We start from the raw sequence: 22,472 nt of genomic DNA, 5'->3' as shown, positions 1-22,472 counted from the left end.
TTCATTTTACAAATATTTATAGAGCCAAATGCCAGGTTTAGTGATCAGCAAAGATTCTGTTTCACACACAAGAAGGATATAGCATGAAATGGCAACAAAATGGCCACCCTCAGCAAAGACTGTGTCACACAAAAATGACGCAGCATGAAATGGCAACAAAATGGCCACCCTCAGCAAAGACTGTGTCACACAAAAATGACGCAGCATGAAATGGCAACAAAATGGCCACCCTCAGTGAAGACCCTGCATCACACAAGAATGACGCAGTATGAAATGGCAACAAAATGGCCACCCTCAGCAAAGACTGTGTCACACAAAAATGACGCAGCATGAAATGGCAACAAAATGGTCACCCTCAGTGAAGACCCTGCGTCACACAAGAATGACGCAGTATGAAATGGCAACAAAATGGTCACCCTCAACAAAGACTCTGTCACACAAGAATGACGCAGCATGAAATGGCAACAAAATAGTCACCCTCAAGAGAAATACCACCCATTTCTGGATTCTCAATCCAGTCTTGCTTGACACCTTGCCGGAAAAAAAAAAGACTTTACCTCCCTGGGCTCAATTTCTCCATCTGTAAAATGAGGTACTTAAAAATTCATTCTAAAATCTGGATGTAGAAGTCAGCCTAGAGAATTTTACAATTCCCAGACTCCTACATACAAACCTAGACCCCTGGAATCACACTCTCTGGGGAAGGCCAAAGAAATCTTTTTAAAGAAAGTTGCTAGGCAGACTTTTCCCTTTTAATTTGTACCCTTCTGTTCTGTTTATAATATAAAGGAAAAGTTAATTTTTGAAAAACATTAAGTAAAACACAACCCCTACAACGACCCTAACAAAATCTATCTACAAGTATTAGTGGAAGTAACAGACCTTCTAAGACTCTAAAATTCTCTGATTCTACTCACTTTGGGTTTAAAAACAAATCATGTGAAGCCAGGAATGAAGTCTGAAACTTGGAAACTGAGGTACAGTGACCTCACAAGGAGAGACGTGCTGTCTCCATTGCTACACTTGCAACCTAAGGAATGCAGTAATTAAGAGTTCCCAGCAAATTTTTAAAATTCCTTAGACTATGGGTAATTCTGATAGTTAATTGCATGTTGCTGCTTTGTGTCACGTAGGGTACATTTCCTGCTTCCTGTCACGTAGACTGGGGTATACAGAGAGCCCCTTGTAAACAATAAAGTTGTCTGATGAGTCTCTACTTGCAGATCCCCTGATCCCAGCTCTCTCGTTCTTTCTTTCTTTCTGTTTATTTCACCCTCCTTTTTATCTTTCTTTCATTCCCAGTACCCATCGGGTCCAAACCTCCAACATGAAACACAAGATTCTTTCTGTGTCTTGATACTCTACTTTTTAAAAAACTTTGGATATTTTCATTATTTAGGAAACCACAAAGAATGATGTAACAAATGCCTGCTATCACAATCCAGAAGTAACTGCTAACATTTTCTGATATCTGCTTCAGGTTCTTTTTTAATAAAAGAAATAGAGCAATACTGATATGTGTGAAATCTCCTTTGTACCTTCTCCATTCTCCTTTCCCTTTCTCATTGACCACACATGAACATATATATGCATTTGGTAGGGTGTTCTTCCAGCCTATTTTTTTGTTACGTGTTTTTACAGCTTTTATCATTTTAATACTTCTAAAAATCTATTCATGCTAAAAAACCTGTGAACTCACTTTAACTGCAATCTAGCATTCAATTCCTTTATTCACTAATTCAACAAGGAAGAATTAATGAGGGCCAACTATGAGCCGGGTGGTTTGTTAGGCAGTTGGGATTTGAGAGCAAACCAACAGACGAACAAAAAAAAATGGAGTTTGCATCACAGTGGCAGACAGACAAAAAACAAGATCATGTTAACACTACAGGTGATATGTTATATCATGAGTGCTACTGGGGTTAGGGTTGGGCGGGGAAGTACCGCAGGGAAAGAAGGTAGGAGATGCATAGGAAAGGGCAAGTACAAAGCAGGAGGGTGCCTGACATGTTTGAGGAATTCTGAGGAGGTCAAAGGCAGCCCAGAGGGGTCAGGGAATGATGAGGGCTCAGCATAAGGAGGCAGATTATACAGGTAAGACTCTGAGCAAGTGAAAACATCACTTTCATCTACTGCTCTATTAACGGACAGTGAGGTATTGGCAGTTACGTGCCATTGAAATGATGGTGATTGCCTAATCTGCCTCAAAAGAAGAAACAGAAGATCTCAACAGACCAGTAAGAAGAGCAACAATTTTTCTGGGTTTCACACACTTAGATTAAGGCTCAAGTAGTCAAGTAATTTTGGGGTATGCATGTCAAGTTGGCTGGAAACAATTCACACCCCACCAGCAATTTACTGAGGGTTTCTGTTACTATCTGCCCTCACCAATCCTCAGTCGCATCAGCTTTTTAAATTTTTGCCAGTCTGAAGAACCAAAACAACCTCTCTTTTGTTGTACATAAATACAACCTCTGATTTATGTACTCATGTTTATGGCGTCTGTTTGGAGGGTCTCCATTGTGCTCTAGTGGTGTCACTTGTTTATCTTTGTACCATTACCCTACCACTGTAATTACTAAAATCAAACATGCTTTCTATTGGCCACTCAGGCTTCCTCTTTTGCAAGATGCTGATTTTATTGACCCACTTCTATTGGGTTTATTATTTATTTGAAAAGTTCTTTCCATATTATGGATACAAATCCTACCAGTTATAATATATGGCAAATTATTTTCTCCCAGACTACTACTTCATTCATGGTATCTTTTGGCATACGGAAATTTTAAATTTTGATATAGTTAAAATTGATCAGGGTTTTGTGCACTATGTGCAATTTGAGAAGTCCTTCCCTACCTCAAAGCTATAAAGATAGGTTCCTGTAGTTTTTCCTAAGATTTTAAGCTTCATTTTTCACATTTAGATCTTTAGCTCATCTAGGATATGCAGATGCTAACATCCCAACAGCAGTGGTGCCCTCAAGAGCCTCAGAGTTCCTATCGGGTAGCTGTTCTCCAAGCCCATCGTTTGCTCAGCTCACCGCGATGCCTAAAAGCCTTCTTTCTGATTATAGAACTGAAGATTTCCCTTTCATATTCGTCAGCACTGCATATCACCACCCAAAACCCTTCCAGTGCCAAAATCAGTAACCCAGGCATTCACCCTCTACCTATAACCCGCCCTTCTTTCATTGTACTTATTCTCCAACAACTGTATTGATAATGGAGGTGACAGTGCACATCTGGCCAACTTTTGTATCTATCTAACATTTTCACATACAAATATACATCCTGTAAACAGATTTTTCAGAAAATCGTATAGCATTATTTGCTCAATGTAAAATATAAAATAAAAGAAACCCACCTTTGGCCAACTGTTCTTCAGAATGGTGGCTCTCTTTCCATCACCAAGGGCATTTCTAAAAAGAAAAAAAAGAATATTTTTAACATGTCCATTTAAAAAGTCATAAGCATTACACATTGCATATCTATTTGTACTTTTTGAACTGTCCATTAAAGAAAATTTGGAAAATACAGAAAAAAAATGAAGGAAAAAATTCACTAAAAGGGAAATCTCAAATATCCATGAATAACCACTTTTCCTGACATACCTTTTCTACATCTATCTATGCATAATTTTTCCTATCATGGTACGGATTTTCTTGCACCATTTTTGCATGTCGGGAAGATCTCCAAAGACATGACTCCGCCAGGTCTTCCACGCAACAAAGCAAGAGCTTAATGGAAAAACATGAACACTGGATCACCAGACCTGGGTGAAGTCCAACTCAGTCAGGGAGCATCCTTGGGCCCCTACGAAGTTATTTAACCTCTCTGCGTCTGTTTCTTCATCTAATAAAATGAGAATAATTATATTCTACCTGCTTAGAGGAACCTAGGCCAAATCAAACTACGTCAAAACACACACATAGTACATATATATATCCCTGTACACCCTATCCGTGTTATTCCTGGTACAGTCCATGACGTCCCGGCAGGAGCCGAGGGAGCGATTACGTAATCTCAGCCCACCTCGGTGGACCGCCCCCCACCATTCTGCGCATGCGCGCGCGCTGCAGAGGACCCGCAACCAACATCTATGAAGAGCGGATTCCGACTAGCGCATGCGCCAAGCGTGAGGGGCGACCGCACTGCGACAGACCGCACTGCGTCACGCTGCACTGCGTCATCCTGCAGTGAGCTGTGGACTTCTAACGCGTCCACAAGGGGCTGCATTATGAATGACCTCTTCTACGCTCCAGGCCACCGCTACCTCCCCAGAACTTATCCCCATCCAAAACATCCAACCCCAAACACTGATTTCAGGGGTCCCGCTCTCCGTACAGTTGGACGGCTCCCATCGTTCCGGTAATTATGTCAGCAGTTGGTGGTATCTGGTTATTTGCCTGACTTCTGTACCCATCTCCTGATTTTGGTCTACGGACGGGAAGGGGATGTATTTATTGAGTCTCCCAAGCCACAATATTGTGTGCCTGTAAGCACTTTGCAAGCCATAAAAGGATTACTTTTTGAAATATTTCATTTTTCCATAGTAACATTTGCATAATGAGCACCCACGTGCCAGATGAATACCAATTTAGCAAGATTCTAACATTTTGCCATGTTCCTGTAGATCTTTTTTCAAAACTTTATTACAGTTGACGTCCACCGGGTCCTTCTTCGCCCAATCGCTAATTCCTTTTCCCTTTTTCCCTCCCAAGGGTCTGCCACTCCCTTTGTGTTAATATACCCATGCATTTAAAAAATAATGTATTCAGGATATGCATAGTTTTACATGTTTTAAGCATGATAAAATGGTATCATGCTATATCTATCTGCGACTTGTTTTTAACTCAACACTGCATTTATAACTATATAGAATTCCGTTGTATGAATATACCATAATTTATTTAGCTACTGCCCTATTGAAGATATGGGGGCTGTTTCCATTTCTTTCCTCTTAAAAACAAGGCTAGCAAGAAGGCTTGTTCATCTTTTCTTGTGGACATATTTGAGAGTTTGGAAGGTATGAGTCCAGATGTGGGCTTTGGTGTATGCACATCTTCACCTTGCTAAACTGCTCTCCAGAATGCAAGTACCAATTTACATCACCTCCAGCTGAGGATGAGTTTCCTTTGTTCCACACCCTCTCAAACTCTTGATATTATAAGGCTTTTTAGTGTTTGCCAATCTGATGGGTATGAAGGAGAAACTCGAGATTTTGATCTGAACATCCCGTAAGGGTAAATATTTCCTTATAAATGTTTATGTTTTATTAGTCTTATCAACTTTCACATTCCCTTTTATTCTTTTATCATCTTTCCACAGTGATTAATAAGAGAGATTCGATCCAGGCTGCCTGGGCTCTCATTCTGGTGCCGTCACATCTGCCTGGCGTCCTTGGACCCTTAGTTTGACCTCCCCAGGCCTCATCACCTCGTTTGTGAAGAGAGCAGTTTTAGGACTTACTACACGTGAGGTGCTCAGAAGAACACTAGGCACGGTGTAAGAAACAGCATTATTTTATTTTAACCCTTTTAGATACTCATCTTGCCGAAGGCTTATTTGAATCTTGTTTAACGTTTCATTTTTGTTTTCTATTTTTTTAGAATTAAGTTACTTTAAAAGTTTATAACTTTCACTTCTCTCTTTTTCGGTATTAATTGCTAAATTTCTGATCTCTTTGGACATCTCAATTTCTGTGTTTAGGATAGCAGGTAGGAAGCCTGGCCAGGTAGATACAGCAGAGAGTGCATGCTTACCAAAACGGGGAGGCTGGATGCTTTATGCCCAGCTGTCCCTGCAGATGCTCAGCCAGATTCCTATGGCAGTTCCCCTTCCCCTCTGATGTTACAGCTTCAAAATATCTTGACCTTGAGAACTCCACTAAAAACCCTTCCCAGGACATAGGTTTTATTTTCCTAAGTCACGCCATCTAGTCACTTTTTCAGGAGTTACATGTAACCGTGAACTCTGAAAACATTATCCCTCCATTACTGAGCAACTCAGATAACAATGTGAGAAAGTAGGCAACAGTGAGCAAAATCAGTGTGGCATAAAGCTTGGTCCATTTAATAGGCATCCAAAAAATAGTTTTAACAATGAACAAAGGATTCACAATGGCATGCTTCTGACCCGACTCTAGTGAAAACTTAAATGTTGAACCAAAAGTTAGGAGGGAGGGACAAGGATAGATCCATAAATCCATAACCCTGCTCTTGACCTTCTCCCTCCTGAGGCTCCCTGGCATCTGTATTTCTACTTTTGATTCAACTCCTTTGCAGCAGGGTTTTAGGATGATCCTCCTTGGATGTTTAACATTCAACACTCATGAAACAGCACAGAAACACCCTGGTTTGCCTCACAGCTTTCGGAGGTTTCCCATGCAAAGAGGATGACCTTCCACCCTGTCAAGGTTTCAGATAGGCACCTCGTTCTCACAGGAGACTAGCCGACTTATCTACCTTCTCGTCTGATCTTGAGGGCACAACAGATTCACTTTCACACAGCATACACTATCTGTAGTTCTGGACCTAGACAGAGGCAATGGCCTAAAACCATTTGCAGCTCATTTCTTGTCAGGAAGAGGCACTGATGGAAGACTGTCAAGCATTTCTCTAGTCTACATAGCCTTGGTTTATCCACGGCTTAAGCCATCTAAAGCTGTATAATTTTAATATAGCAGTATTCTCCAAGGTGGCTGGATTACTGGTGAATTTTTTTCTTCTTTTTAAATTCTTGTATTTTCCAAATTTTCTACCGTGAGACTGTGTTCTGTTTATAATAAAAGAAAAACACAATATTATTTTTAAAAGCTACATACTTAGAATATCCTATCTTCCCCACTCCCCTTTCCCCCAATCCCAACATAAGTGCATTCACTGAACAACTGATAGCAGTCTCTCATTCATGAAAAAAATATCAAAAAACAAAACAAAACATTTATTTGTGAAATCCAAAAGTGCACTTTCAGGGCACGGCTTGCTGTGAACAAGAATGCTGCTGAGGGTATTTTCTAGTTTAGCATTCAATTAGTATTACTTGTAAACCATAAGAAATTTCTTCTAGAACTAAACACCAGGAAAACATTGTTTCTCCTCAGCAACCAGTCCTCAACTTGTTAACTTTTCCTTTTTATTTTGGGCCACAGAAAGATCAGGAACAAATATGAAATGTAGGTTTAACAACTATGTAGCACCTTATGCCTGTACAGCTTTGTTTCGATTACCCCAGGCTCTTACCTGGTTTTTTTTTTTTTTTTTAATATTTATTTATTATTATTATTTTTTAATTACATTAAAAAATATATATGAGGTCCCATTCAACCCCACCGCCCCCGCCCCCCACTCCCCCCACAGCAACACTCTCTCCCACCATCGTGATACATCCATTGCACCTGGTAAGTTCATCTCTGAGCATCACTGCACCCCACAGTCAATGGTCCACATCATAGCCCAGACTCTCTCACGTTCCATCCAGTGGGCCCTGGGGGGATCTACAGTGTCCCGTAATTGTCCGTGAAGCACTATCCAGGACAACTCCACGTCCCGAAAACGCCTCCACATCTCATCTCTTCCTCCCGTTCCCCACACCCAGCAGCCCCCATGGCTACCGTTCCCACACCCATTTCACATTTCCTCTGTGGACATTGGATTGGTTGTGTCCATTGCACACCTATGTCAAGTGAGGGCTTAGATTCCACATGTTACCTGGTTTTATTAGTTTGTTTTGTTCTGAATATTCTTCTACTGTGTGGTTATATTCTTCTTCTTTTTTTTTTAAGATTTATTTAATTGTCCGTTCCCCACCCCCCCACATTGTCTGCTCTCTGTGTCTGTTTGTATTCTCATTAGGCAGCTCCGGGAACCGATCCTGGGACCTTCCGGAGTGGGAGAGAGGCGATTATTCTCTTGCACCACCTCAGCTACCTGGTCTGCTAAATTTCTTAATGTCTCTCCTCTATATCTCTCTTTGTTGCGTTACCTTGCTGCATCAGTTCTCTGCATTGGCCTGCACTTCTGCACGGGGCAGCACTCCATGCAGGCCAGCTTGCCTTCACCAGGAGGTCCTGGGTATCGAACCCTGGACTTCCCATATGGTAGATGGGAGCCCAACTGCTCAAGCCATATCCGCTTCCCTGGATATATTCTTTAAGCTACCCTAAATCCTTCTTACAGCAAGATATAATTAGAGCTAACAATCTAAACTGCACCAATATCATTGCTTATAATTTATGTCCTAAAATTTAAAAACAAGGGGACATACAGTCATGATACAGGGTCAACGATCTTTCTCAACTAATAAATTAAACATAAAAAACTAAGAATTATGGGTTCACCTCCATAATTACATCATTAAGTTTCTTTGCACTTATGAAGACCATTTATTTTTTTCTTACCAAAATAAATAGAGGAAACAAGTGCAGCAAAGATACTTTCCCAGAACTAAATTAACACAACCAAAGGAGGTAATATATTTAGGTGCTAAAAACACAGACTTTGACATCATCAGATGAGACCTGTGTTCAAACTCTGGCATTACTACTACTAACTATATGAGTTTGCCACATGTGAAATGTAGAGCATAATAGTACCTACCAACTAAGGTATGTTATGATAATTAACATATGTAAAGTTCTTAAAATAATGCATAGCATATGGTATGCACTCAATCTGAAGACCTGCTGCTGTCATTATTGTTATTATGTATAAAGTCTGCAGAGCCCTCTTTTAACCATCCCCAAAATGGATATTTAGCATCAGTACTTCAGCAATCAGGCTATGCTAACCAACATTAAGAACTGAACTTACCTGATTTGTCCAGTGCGCAGAAAACATAGAGCACGGTTACCATAAAGAAGATGATTTTCAGGTCTTTAAAAAAATAATAATCTTTAGTTAGTAAAACACTTTACATATGAAACAAACAAAAATCACACACAAAACATCAGCCATGAAAAACTATTTCAAAAACTTTGCATTTATGTGGCAGAGCAGAAAGAATATCAGATTTGGAGTCCTAATTGGAATCCCAGTTCCTTCACTTTCTACCTCCATAACTTTGTTCCAATCGACCTAAATTTTCCTGTATTCAAAATGAAGATCATTCTACTTGTTCTGTCTAGCTTACAGGGCTCTTGTGGGGATCAACAGACATTAAAAAACCTAAAAAAACCACAAAGCATGCCGTAACTGTGGAGGATAGTATCACTTATATAAGTCAGAACTGTGTCACCCTGATGAAGAACTCAAAGAAGCCAGTATATGACAACTGGCTTTTTTTATAATTTATGTCCTAAAATTACTAATTTAAATGGCTTCTTTTCAAATTTTTTCCATTTTAGCTGTATCTATGTGTGGTAGAATTTAATCTCCCTTTCTTCTACCTCTTCCTCAGAAGAATGCAGCAGCGGTCTCTCAGATATGGCCTGGTATCTTGGTCCACTCATTCCCTCTAGAGGTGAGCAAGGCAGGAAGGCTGTTACAATATCAGGCGGCCTGCCTAAGACTGCCAGTAGAATCAGAGTCCAAGGCACACCTGAAGGAATGCTGCAAAATTCTAGCAGCACAGCCAACAGAACACAAAGTAGAGGGGGCTCATATATCCGCTCAACAATTCCAACCATTATCCTTATAAAGTTCCCTCATTAAAAGCAAAAATCCCTGAATGAGGTATTGGTAACTAACCCTTTTTGATCAGTTAGTAATTTGTAAAGAGTTAGTTAATAACACGATGAGAACAAGACAGAATAGATGATTCCGTACTGGAAAGCTCAAAAGAAAATGGGGCAGAGGAGAATCAAAGTCACAATTTTGCCTGACTTGCTTGTGTTATGCTACTTAAGTTTATATGCTTAGACAATCTTCAGTGCTTCTAATTCCTAAAGATAAGTAATCTATTCTGCATAGCAAGTTGAAAATATTGTCGAATTCTTCATCTTTCTTTAATTTCTCCTGACTAGCAGATCTGCCACATAAAAAAGATCTCATTGCTCTGTTTTGCTCTTACCTATATTCAATGGCTCTGGTGTAATAGATAATAGCTATATCAAATCTTTCCTTGGAGAACTCCTCATTTCCCTTCATTTTCATTAGTTCTCCTTGCTGAGAAACCAAGGTGAAAGAAGACCCATCAATTAACTTCAAAGACAATCAAAAAACCCAAAACCTAGGAAAAATGGATCTGAATTTTTATCTTATATTTTAGAAATAAGCTAGGAGATTATTTATGTATGTTATGAAAATATAATACCCAACATATTTTTGGTATATATATTTAAAGAAACACATCTCTAATAACCCAATGCTAATTTGTTAAAGGAATATTAAAAAATAAGCAAAACAGTCACTTTATGAATAGCTACTAGCAATTTATCCTCTTCTATATGTATCTGGGGAGCTCACTTTTAAATATCTTACAAATCCTACCATATGGCAGGAAAATAAAAACTGCTTGCAAAGTAGAATCCTAGTTTTAGATTAGCAAAATGTGATATTACAATAAACCTGAGCACTTACAGTTGGAAGTAATGAAAACATTTTAAAATTGACTGAGGTGATGACAGCATAAATCTGTGATGAAAATGAGAGCCACTAAGTTACACTTTGAATTAATTGTACAAAGCATGGGACTGTATAACACAGGAAATCCAGGGGTGGAAGGACTGTGGTTAGTAGAATATGAGAACATTCTCTCATGAATCATGGCAAATATATTATACTAATAAAGGCTGTTAATAATCCAGTGAATGGGGGAAAATACACCACATGTGAGATATGGGTTATAGTTAGTTCACAGTTCGTAAAAAATATTTCACAACAATGGAAGGTTTATGAGGGGGGATGGGTGATGTAATAGGTAATATGAGCCCTGTATAATGATGTACATATTTGTTTTGTAAGTTCACAATTTTTACAAAACTCTTATTGTTTAATGTATGTTCATGAATGTATGATATACTTCAGTAAAATTGTTTTTTAAAAATTCAATCTTGGAAAAAAAAAACCAATATATGAATCAATAACATATAGCAATGTTGTGTAGACTGCCAAAAAAAGGAGGCAATAAGTTTGCTAGAATATATATGAAATCAAAGATGCCACAGATATAACCAATACTTTTCACTTCAAAAAAATCTAGTTTTTAAGAACTTTTAAAATAAATTAACAGGATAACATTTGGATTTAAATTCAACTAACATTAAATATTTTCCTAAATCCTTTCTCAAAAATAGAGTTAAATTCCTATTTCTTATGATTATATTGTAAACTATGTGAATTACATCTCAGTAATGTGGTTTTAAAAGAGGAAAAAAATCATATTCTCTCAACTAATTAAAAACCTTTTAGTTTAAAAATATTAAATTTCAATTTTCAATTAACCATATTAAAATAACATTCAAAAATTCGGATCTCAAGATATTTTTCTTCTTCCGAAAAAAGATAAACTTCCAAATCAAAATCTATTAAAATTTTTCCTCAAACAGGCTATTCAATTTTACAGTAGTTCCTTGTATTTTGTCAGACAATAGTTTTATTATTAATGTCCTCTGAGTGTCAAAAATTTTAACAGGCATGATGCTCAACTCATATAGAATTTCTATTTAGGCTGATGGTAAAGGTTTGGAAATGGATGGTGGTGATGATAGAAAACTATTTTGAATGTAATCAACAGCACAAACTATATAGATGGATGTGATTGAAAGGGTAAACTGTAGGATGTATATATCACTACAATAAAAATTAAAAGATAGAACATAGGACTAACTACAACACAGTGAACCCTATTATAGATGAAGGACTATAGTTAATAGTACAAGTATAAGAATTTCTTTCATGAATTATAACAAATGTACCACACTAAAACAGGGTGTTAATAATAGGTGGTATATGGGGGAAAAATGTAATTAATGGACAACAGAACTATTTTAATAATTCCTTAATCGTAACAAAGGTAACTCCTATTTTTAAAAAAACAGTACAGGGCGGTGGACTTGGGCCAGTGGTTAGAACGTCCGTCTACCACATGGGAGGTCCACGGTTCAAACCCCGGGCCTCCCTGACCCATGTGGAGCTGGCCCACGTGCAGTGCTGATGCGCGCAAGGAGTGCCGTGACATGCACGGGTGTCCCCCGCCTAGGGAAGCCCCACGCACAAGGAGTGCACCCCGTAAGGAGAGCCGCCCAGCGCAAAAGAAATGGCACCACACACGTGGAGAGCTGACACAGCAAGATGATGCAACAAAAAGAAACAGATTCCCGTGCCGCTGACAACAACAGAAGCGGACAAAGAAGATGCAGCAAACAGACACAGAGAACAGACAACCGGGATGGAGGGGAGGGGAGGGGAGGGGAGGGGAGGGGAGGGAAATAAATAAATCTTTAAAAAAAAACAAAAAACAGTACAAATATTTAAAAAGTGCTTTCAACAATTGTAAAAAATGTTCCACACTAATGAAGGTGTTGGGTGAGGGTGGTATAGGAATCCTGTATTTTATGCATGGTTGTTGTATAAACCCACAACTTCTCTAATAAAAAAAAATAAAACGTGTGTACATCTTGTAAAAGGGCTAGAAAATAAGAGGTTTAGGATAAATTTAAAAGTGAAATATCAAATTCAGAAATGACTCAGACCTATCTTATGAATAAGTCATATATACGCTCCACAGAAGCCATCAAAAACTGTAAGACAGTGTTGTACACATACACACATACAGCATGCATAAATATATTTTATGGAGAAAAACACTAGAATTGGACTAGGGAACTTTTACAAATGCAAAAGTTTTATAAAATGTGAAAATATGAATTTACTAATTATATAAATTTCTTAAAAGAAACTCATTTTATAAAGTTATTAATCACCTAAAAGAAATTAGTTGCCACAGACACTTAAATTGTTTGTTTAAATGTGGGGAGCAAAGAAACTCACAGTTTGGAAGGAATTACTAATGTGTAAGTGGTAATATCTTGGTGGTTAAGAGTACAGGAGATATTTTCCTCCTTTTTTCAGTACTTTTCAAACTTTATCAAATCAAATCAAGAAATTAAGGGTGTAGTAGTTTGATATAGTCATGAATTCCAGAAATAGATACTGGATTATGTTTGTAAACTGGTCTGTACTTTAGTGCTCTGATTGGGCCTTGGTAGGTGGGGACTCACAGAAAAAAGGCATGGTAAAGGACAGAGTTAGAGGGTTTTTGATGTTGTAGTTTTATGCTGAAGTCTCAAGTTGGGGCCGCGGGGAAAGAGACAGAGCCATTTGCCTGAGAGTCTACAGCCGACCTTGTGAGAGAGGCAAAGCCTAGAGAGCCTCATAGTCTACATCTGTCCTTGTGGAGAAAACAGGAGCTGAGCCCAGAGGAACCCAGGGAGCCTGAACACTCACAGACATCCGCAGCCATCTTGCTCCAACACATGAAAATAGACTTTCTTGAGGGAAGTAACTTATGCTTTATAGCCTGGTATCTGTAAGCTCCTGCCCCAAATAAATACCCTTTATAAAAACAAAGCAATTTCTGGTATTTTGCATCCATACCCCTTTGGCTGACTAATACAAAGAGCTTAACTGCATTTTCAAAAATAACTTATAAAGATACAAGAAAATGTTCACACTATACACACACACACACATTTTTTTTAGGGGGTAGCAGAGATTGAACTCAGGGCCTCGTGCATTGGAAGCAGGCACTCAGTCAGTGAGCTTCAAACCTGCCTCCCATCCTCCCACCAATAAGAACTGTTTTTTTTTCTTTGTTTTTAGAAGGTACTGGGGATTGAGCTGGGAATCTCATACATGGAAAGCAGTGCCCAAACAACTGAGCTACACCCACTACCCCACACTATATTTTAAGGGGGAAAAGGAGGACACAAATTGAATGTATAAGCATGATCTAAATTTTGTAAAAAAGTTTCTTTGTGGAATAAAAGTACATAAAGCTGGAAGGCAAGCCTGCTAGGAAGGACAATTTGAAAAGAAAAAAAAATCTAACAGGCAAATCTTAAAATATACTCACAAATAAATATTTATTCTCACCTCTATACAGTCGGCACAATTTTGAGTTTTAAATTCCTCAAGCAAATTGCAGTTTTCTGTTACAACTTTAGTTATATGGTATTTGTCTACATTATTTTTAGGGAGAGAGTGAAAGAGAACATTTGTTTAAAAAAATTGTATTTGGTAATGTTCTAATTCTAATTCTTAGGTTAGATAGGCAAGTCCATAAAGTTCATTACATAATTACACTTCTTAAATAACTTATATGTTTCCTGTAATCTTTTGCATGCATCAAATAATATATTAAAAAATAAAGAACTAATAAAACAGTTTAGAAAATAGTTTAAGTGCTTAATGTAAATCTAATCTCAATAGATATTACTTCCAGGAGAAAGAAAAACACCTGTTTATTATTACATTGGTTGTAACTGCAGTTACACAAGTGTTCCATCATAACATATTCAAAAGAGGCCTCATAATTACTCAAGTAAATTCAATAAACATTCTGGAGCACCTATAACATATCAATTACAACATTCAATTTAAAAAAGTATAAAAATAAAAACCTGGAAAACAACTTTCTAAAATGTATGTAATATAACAAATGAAGAATCAAAGTTTTTAGTCAATATTTTGACTTGTGAATGAAATGTTAGAATTAAAAGGTATTTGAGCACTATTCTTACATAAATATAACACATATTAAAATACAGTAGGCAATAACAAATTTTACATCAAAATGGGTCTGTGTAACACACTAAAACATGTAGTGGAAGATGAACTGTGGTCAACAGTTCAAATATGAGAGTGTTCTCCCCTGAACTATAAGAAATGTACAATACTAGTAGATAGCATTAATATTAGGGGTTGGACAGAAAAAATATACCCCACTGTAAGCTATGGACCATAGTTGGTGGTAATAGTCTGATCATGTTTATTCACAATCTATAACAAATGTCCCACAACAATGTAAGGTGTAGGTGGAGGAGTAACATATGGGAATTCTGCACATTATGTGTGACTGTTTTGTAAGGTCACAACTTCTCTAATAAAAATAATTTTTTAAAAAGGTATAAGGAATAAAAAAAAAAGTTTATCAGGCAGTATTTTCTGTATTTTAAGCTGTTCTATAAAAGGGATTAAAATAAATGATAAATATAATAATACTTATTTCAACAAAACTAGACCTAAATCTCTAGCTAAATATATCCATTTCTCAGACAAAAGGAGTACCTAAAATCTAAGAATTAGGAAAGGATTTGGAAAGGTCACCAAAAAAATAAATTACTAGGAAGGGACAGAATGATTACAAGAGGAAAGCCTGAACTTTGTGATCAGAGAGACCCAACCTCTCATATAGCTTCTGCTATTTACTAGACCACAGAAATACAGCTTAACCTCTCAGAAACTTAGTTCATTCATTTGTAAAACAGGGACAATAAAAGCTACCTTACTGGGCTATATTATAAAGAAAAAGAGAATGAGAAAGGAGTTTATCATGGGTACCCAACAAAAGATATTGTTTCTCTCCTTCCACCTTAAAATGCAGCTTTATTATAATTAAAAGCCTCCAAAACAAGCAAGAGAGCAACCTGTCTGCATAATACATCCCAGTGTTTAATAAACCTATCGAAAAATCTGTCTTCATATTTAAATTCAATTTCTCTCTAATATCTGGGTCAATAGTGCAAAATGTGCTCTATTCCTGGCAGAGGTGGCAAATTATTGGTCATATCTCTACTGAAGAGCCAAACATTTCCTGTCTCAAGATTCCTATAACTATTCTACAAAAAGACCACTGTTACCCAAATAACACTACAGAGAAAACCATTTCACATAGTAAAAAAAAAATACGTAAGGCAGTTTCATCATACATAAGAAAAAGAGGCTCTTCAGGAAAGTGGAAATTATATTAGAATCTTAGCCTCTACTGTTTATTTCTCTAATGAATGAGAATACATGAATATCAGTGTGGTCTCTTTCTTTGGGTATTATATATCATAGCTTATGATAGCCATTTGCTGGGATTTGTAAAAATTACAATGTAATAAAAAAGCAAAGCAGGAAATATAGAATAAAACCAACTATAAGAATAATTTTACTCAGGTATACGCAATGAGAAAAATACTTTTTAAAATCCTAAGATAAATAAAAAATCACATACAACACATTCCATTTGCCCAAATATTACCATTAAAGACTGATTAAAGTAACAGTTTAGAGCACTTATACTTACATTCAGTAAAGAAAATACTTAACATAGGCCAACAATTGTCAATTGTTCCTAATTTGGGCAGAATTGCTAAGTCACCTGTGTACTTTACCCAATTCAAAGCCTCTTCCATTGCCAAGATTTTCTGTTTCACACACAAAAAAAAGAATGGGATTTCAATATTAATTCTAAATTTGTCATGTGGCATTGCAAACTTGACATTATTTCAGATCTTTAATATAAAACTTGTACAACCCTACTTTCATTACTTCAGCATACAACCTAGAAGAGCTGAACCCCAACATAAAAGTTAGCAGATACCGTAGACTCACATATATTACATCTTCAGGTGACTTCAGGCTACCCTCAGAGTTTAGGGTGCTATTGTAATCATTTCAGAACTTAAAGTTCAGGTCTGCAGCCTGGTTGGCGGCTGCCTTGGGTAGCAGGAGATGACAATACCATAAGGTAGACAAGGAGTCTCTGATTTCATCTAAACTAGGATTTCCATCCCTGGCACTAACTCAAGATTAAGGATATAGACTAAGGCTCACCAAAGGGACTATGTATTTTACATGGTTTGTGGCAAATAGAGAAGAAGATAAACAAGAGGAGGGCATGGTTGGGAAAAGGGTTAACTCAGTACAGTGACCTCCATGAAATATCAAAAGTTCATAGAAATGTTATCAATAATTCTAGTATCTGGAATAACTTCGGAAATTAAGTAGCTGAGTTATCAATGTTTGTGGCAGGTTTAAAGGACACATGTTTATGTCATCAATAATATTTAAAAGTTGGCTTATCATTATAACCAGAGATTAAGTAGTAATTATATATAAAGAAATATTTCATGCCAGGGGGCTAGGAATTTCACTTGGGGGAATACATGCCAGGTAAATCTAAGAGATGAAAAGGAATCAACTTGTACAAAGATGCTCAAATTACACTACATAGGTAAGTTAAAGAATGAAAATTACTTGGACCCCCAAAATAAGGAGACCACATAAACAAAATAAAGAAATCAGTACTACCAAATACCACGCATAAAAAATTGAGTAGGTAAACTCAAAACATGGGGACATGGCAGCCATTTACTCACAGTATTTGTTCTGGGTTCCTGTGTTTAACACTTACGTTTTCTATTTTATAACCAATTCTTAATAAACCTCCAATAAAGAATGAATCATTCTGCAAAACAAAACATAACAAAAGATGTTTTTTCCTTCTTAAATTAATTGAATCTGGATTCTAGTAGGGAAAACGGACTATATTTTAGGAATACTATTCTATATAGATTAGTTCCCTTCCCACAGGCACTTTCTTGCCCAATTTACCTCACAAGGACCTTAAAACAAGAATTCAGAAACGGTTTTATATAGAGTCCTAAAGATCAAATGACTTAGTGTAACTTTTAGATGTATGGACTTTTAAAATTTCATTACACACAGATATAAAGATATACTAGCTGATATGTTACTACAAAAGATTATCAGCAAGAAATAACATCAGAATGCTCTAAATTTAAGCCTGCAATTGGAACAGAACCAAGAAAAACACTTAGCTCCAAAACCAACTGAAATAAGAAAAATCTTGAAATGGCTTTCAAGCTAAAAAACAAAAAAGCAAACCAAAACAAACCCCCAATGCAGTACAAGGACACCTCCATAAATCTGACATGATAAAATTTATTTCCAAAATAAAATATTTGTGGTGGTGGTGGAAATGTAGCATGGTTTTACATTACATTTCAGAACCAAAGGTTTCCGTGAATTAGTAACCCATTTTGATCATGTAAAGACTGTGACAAATTCCAATTTTTATCCGTTAATGACAAGGAGCAGTCCTAATTCTCCTCAGGTCATATCAGAACCGTAATAGTAGCTGTCTAGCCATTACAGAATAATCCCAGGTTAACCTAAACAAAAATCATTACTGGTTAACCACTATAAATTAGTAGCATGGGCATGACACCATCTAAATATTTATATTCTTAAATAGAAAAAACAAAAACAAAAATACTTACCACAACTTTCTTTGCCAAATCCACAATATCTTCCATCAGCTCAAGATATTGTAATCTCTTCAAACTCATTTCAAAAGCATGAGAATTGCTTAAAAGCAAATTAAATTTGTAAAAGGTTAGGTTCCCATATATAAGAATTCACTGAATTTTAGCTTAAGATTATATATCTCTAATTGCATATTATGCTTCAACTTAAAATATTAGGAGTAAAATTAAGTTGTCTGTTTCTTCACTCTAAGTAACAATAATTAACTCATTTCTTAAGCAGATAAAATGTTACACCATTGCTATAGCAGTGATATTTATAAACAAGCATACTAACTTCCCCTGACTTAGCTTCAGGTTTAGCATCTAATGCTATTCATAATGTCATTCATTAAAATGTTATAATGGTTATTCATTCCTATCCAAATCCCAAGAATTCCCTCTTTCTACCCTATTAAACGAGAGTAAAATTGACCTGTGGACAAAACAGCATGAGAGTAAGACCCAAGCTTCCACTGCACATGGCACTCCAGTATTCAGCAACATGCCTGTCGCTATGCATATAAAATGAGAAGCCTGCAGTAACTTACCCAGTGTCCACACAGGGATGCAATCGTGACACCACAGAACTCTGCTGACGTTGAAACAGGAGTGGCCAGAAAACATACACTTTAATGGCATCACAGTAGTCATGCAGAACAGAAACTGGTTTACTACACCACAGACTGCAGATGTCAAATTCTTAATTATAAAAAAAAATAAAAAAGTTTTAAATGAATATTTTCACCTCATTTGGAATGAATCAACAACACTGCTAATTGGGAAAAGGCAAAACTGGATATGGGTCAAAATGGGAAGTTTTATGATACATATATATTACCAAAATATATAAAATAAAAAGGATATGGAGATCACTGTAAAAACTGGAATACGGTATGTATGCTTTATATATCAATGTTAAATTTCTTTGAATCTCATAGCTGTACTTAAGGTGGTTCCATAGTCAATGTCCCTGTACATAGAAGTGCTAAGGGCCAGAGGACACAAATGTTTAGAAAATAAGTAAGTAGGCAGATAGATATTTGGATGGGTGGTTAGATAGGAAAAATGATGTAACAAATGTGGCAAAATGCTAATAGGTATCTGGGTGGGGAAGATACATTAGAGTTCTATGTTTTATTTCTGTATTATTTTTGCAACTATCCTGAAAGTTTGAAATTATTTCAAAATTAAAAATTAAAAAATAGGATATGGAAAGGCAAGAAACTCGGGCTGGATGAAAACATTTTTAATCTGTTAGATGTTGAAGATATTTAAATGCTGGCTAAAACTATTTTAACAAAGAAAGGTTTTGATTTCTTAATGAAAAAGAATAAGTTTTTAAGATTTATCAAATCTGTTATGTTGGTATGAATGAATTGCACTTTACAGTTTTTCAATAATTTAGCATTAAAATATCAACATACGCACCTACGTTCTTCTCACTTTGAGTATAATCTTTACACTGCTTACCCTAAAAAAAAAGACAATTCTTTTGATTTGTATCTGATCAAATGCATAAGTACAGTTTTTGATTTCTACTCTAAGATTATCTGCACCAATATAAAACATTTCAACGCACATCTGCTCATAAAATTTGGACACAACATCTTCATCCAATGAGTCTTTAGGGCCTTTTACATAGAGCTTCCCCCACGTTAAATTTCTGCAGCTCCCCCCAAGAGTTTTTCTAATCTCCACTCAGAAAACAACCTTTCACCATCACTCATTCTCTAGCATTCCACATTCTTACTTTTGAAGAGCAACTTGCTTCCCTTCTGAAATCACTTCCTCAAAATAGGTACACCTACCTACCTGTCTGGAAAAATCCAGGTACCACAAAAACATCTTTACTTAGATAGCTCTAAACCAGAAAACCTTTAAGAAGACAAAAATAAAAAATTTACAAACCACTTACCACCCCATCACAGTAAAGCTGAGTTACGCGAACATAATCATTGGTTATAAATCCAGGAGCATCAACACTATCGTGCACGTAATCTTCTAACAGAGCATAATCCCCTATAGTGAAATCTCCCTCATCAAGTTCAGCCATGGTGTACAATCCTAAGGAAAGAACAGAAACCCAAATCAGAAATTGAATCATTTGAGACTATATGAGAAGAAGTTTACCCAGTCTCGGTCTTTTATGGCATATTAAAAGAAATATGTGGAACCTATGCCCCAAGGAAGTAATTCCAATCAGAACATTGATTTCTGAAAGATTCTCGCACTTACTCTGTTCTTATTCCCCTGAACCTTTCCAAGATCAGCTTTCTTTTCTTCTTTATGTTCATATATTCATCATCTCTACTCTGAATTTATCTGTTTACATGCCCCCTTCAGAATGATGATACTTATTCATCTTTGTATCTTTGGCTATCATTCTAACATAGCACCTAGTGCAGGTAAAGCATTAACCAGTGTTTGCTGAATGAATAAAAGACATCATTCCACTGCTGCCAAATAGTCTCTTAATTAGTCTCTTTGCCTCTAATCTTGGTATCCTCTAAACTCTGATCATATCATTCTAATGCTTAAAATCACTCAATAACTTCCTTTTGCCTTCAAAGTCCAAACTCCCTAATATAGCATAGAAACCCCCAACATCCTGTTCCTGCTTTTATCTCGTCACTCACTCCATGACACTCAACTTGGAGGCCAGTCATACCCAACTCCTTCTCATTGCTAAACATACCTTACACTGCAACCATCTAATGCCCACTAGTCCTTAACACTCCACTCCAAGGAACATTTCCTGATCTTCCCAATACCACCAAGTTTATCTGTGCACCTCTTCTGTATCCCTAGCACCCTGAGAATGTCTTTTGACAGCAGTTTCATACCATCTGGTCATCAAAGGTTTACCTCTGTACATTCACAATGAGTCCAGACAGTACACTGGGCCCTACTCATCTTCATTTTCCAGCTCAGTGTTTCCCAAATCTTTTATTCATATTCCTCAAAGTAAAAAACATTGCCAAATCCACTTGCCACCTAAAATATTATTTAACATTTTTTAGATTAACTCAACTTTGAACTTAAGTAAACTTATTTTAATAGAAAGTTTGATAGCACCAAGAAATCCTACATTTGACAGAATTTTTTTTCTAATACAAACTAAACACACTGTAAAAATTAAATATAAAGAACTACTAATCCCATCAGTTACAATAAACTAGATTCTATGGGAGACTCCGTACCACTGGACACAGGGAAGGAGAGGATCCCAGATTTCAAAAAGTAGTTATTTTTCATGTTTTGCTGAGGTCACAAAAATAGAGGAACATTTTAAGCCACTCTTTCTCCCACAAAGCAAAAAATGTGGCCACCAAAAGCTACAAGTAGTAGTGCCAAGAACAGTAGTAGGGGAAGCAGATGTAGCTCAAGCAGTTGAGCATCTGCATTCCACATGGGAGGTCCTGGGTTCAGTTCCCAGTGCCTCCTGAAAAAACAAAAACAAACAACCAGCAAAACAAACAAAAAAAACTAAGGGAAGTTGATGAGGCTCAATGGTTAAGTGCTGGCTTCCTACATACAAGGCCCGGGATTTAATCCCCAGCCCCCGCCTCAAAAAAAGAAAAACAGGTGTAGAATTAGGATACCAGGACACTAGGACCCTGAGCCCTGAGTCAGAGCAAGCAAGAGAACTGAAAAGTGGTCCCAGGTAAACTCCCTGGCTCCCAGACAAAGCTGAAATAAATCCTTTCAGAAGGAAAGCAGCCCCAAATTAGACTCTCAAGATACCCACAAGGAAAGATCAATCAAATAAGAATTCATAAAGATCTCACCACAGGAGATGACAAGCAGGTGACAAGCACCATGAGGGAAAGACAACAACAACAACAAAAAAAAACAAATGAGAGACTCAGACCTCCAAGAACATCAGACATTGGAACTGTCAGACCCAGTCTACAAATAGCTATAGATTCACGAAAATGAATAAGCAACAAGAGACTAATAACTGTGATTATCTGAAAAAGAACCAACTTTCAGATATTAAAATTATTTAAAAATAAGAGAATAAGGGATGGAATACAGAACACATTTGGCATGGCTGAAAAGCAAATTGGTAAACTAGAAGACATGCCTGATAAATTACCCAGCATTGTAAATTTTGGTAGAGAGAGACGAGATGAAAAATATAAAAAATGGAAAATTGATCTTCAAAAAGTCTAATACATATATATCTATTTAAAATCCAGATAGAGAGAATAGAG

General features: G+C 36.8%; 1 protein-coding gene and 1 long non-coding RNA gene across 7 annotated transcripts in view; one reads left to right on the top strand and one right to left on the bottom strand.

Moving 5' to 3' along the window:
* Positions 1-22,472, bottom strand: part of TTC3 (tetratricopeptide repeat domain 3) — a 102,164-nt gene that overhangs the window by 72,403 nt on the left and 7,289 nt on the right. For 4 of the 6 annotated variants that reach the window (XR_011648720.1, XM_058296223.1, XM_058296222.2 and 1 more), the window contains exons 2-11: positions 20,171-20,319; positions 19,684-19,726; positions 18,804-18,954; positions 18,229-18,316; positions 17,340-17,393; positions 16,230-16,350; positions 14,033-14,118; positions 10,008-10,102; positions 8,810-8,872; positions 3,364-3,418 (exon numbers count right to left, since the gene is read on the bottom strand). Coding sequence is in view for 2 of the 6 variants with exons in the window: in XM_058296223.1 (XP_058152206.1) it covers positions 3,364-3,418; positions 8,810-8,872; positions 10,008-10,102; positions 14,033-14,118; positions 16,230-16,350; positions 17,340-17,393; positions 18,229-18,316; positions 18,804-18,954; positions 19,684-19,726; positions 20,171-20,308 (894 nt within the window). In the remaining 4 variants the exon portion in view is untranslated. Of the gene's footprint in view, positions 1-3,363; positions 3,419-3,610; positions 3,926-8,809; positions 8,873-10,007; positions 10,103-14,032; positions 14,119-16,229; positions 16,351-17,339; positions 17,394-18,228; positions 18,317-18,803; positions 18,955-19,683; positions 19,727-20,170; positions 20,320-22,472 lie in introns of those variants that run through there. The other 2 variants (XM_058296225.2, XM_071214969.1) reach the window with 2 other exon arrangements.
* Positions 4,124-12,543, top strand: LOC131278305 (uncharacterized). Its single transcript, XR_009185640.1, has 3 exons — positions 4,124-4,367; positions 5,328-5,504; positions 7,853-12,543. It is a non-coding gene; the product is annotated as an uncharacterized lncRNA (long non-coding RNA).

The sequence above is a fragment of the Dasypus novemcinctus genome, chromosome 4 (assembly GCF_030445035.2).
Source record: "Dasypus novemcinctus isolate mDasNov1 chromosome 4, mDasNov1.1.hap2, whole genome shotgun sequence".
NCBI classification, from domain to species: Eukaryota; Metazoa; Chordata; class Mammalia; order Cingulata; family Dasypodidae; genus Dasypus; species Dasypus novemcinctus.
Note: the sequence above shows the minus strand (reverse complement) of the source record. Positions and strands in the feature narration are given on the sequence as shown.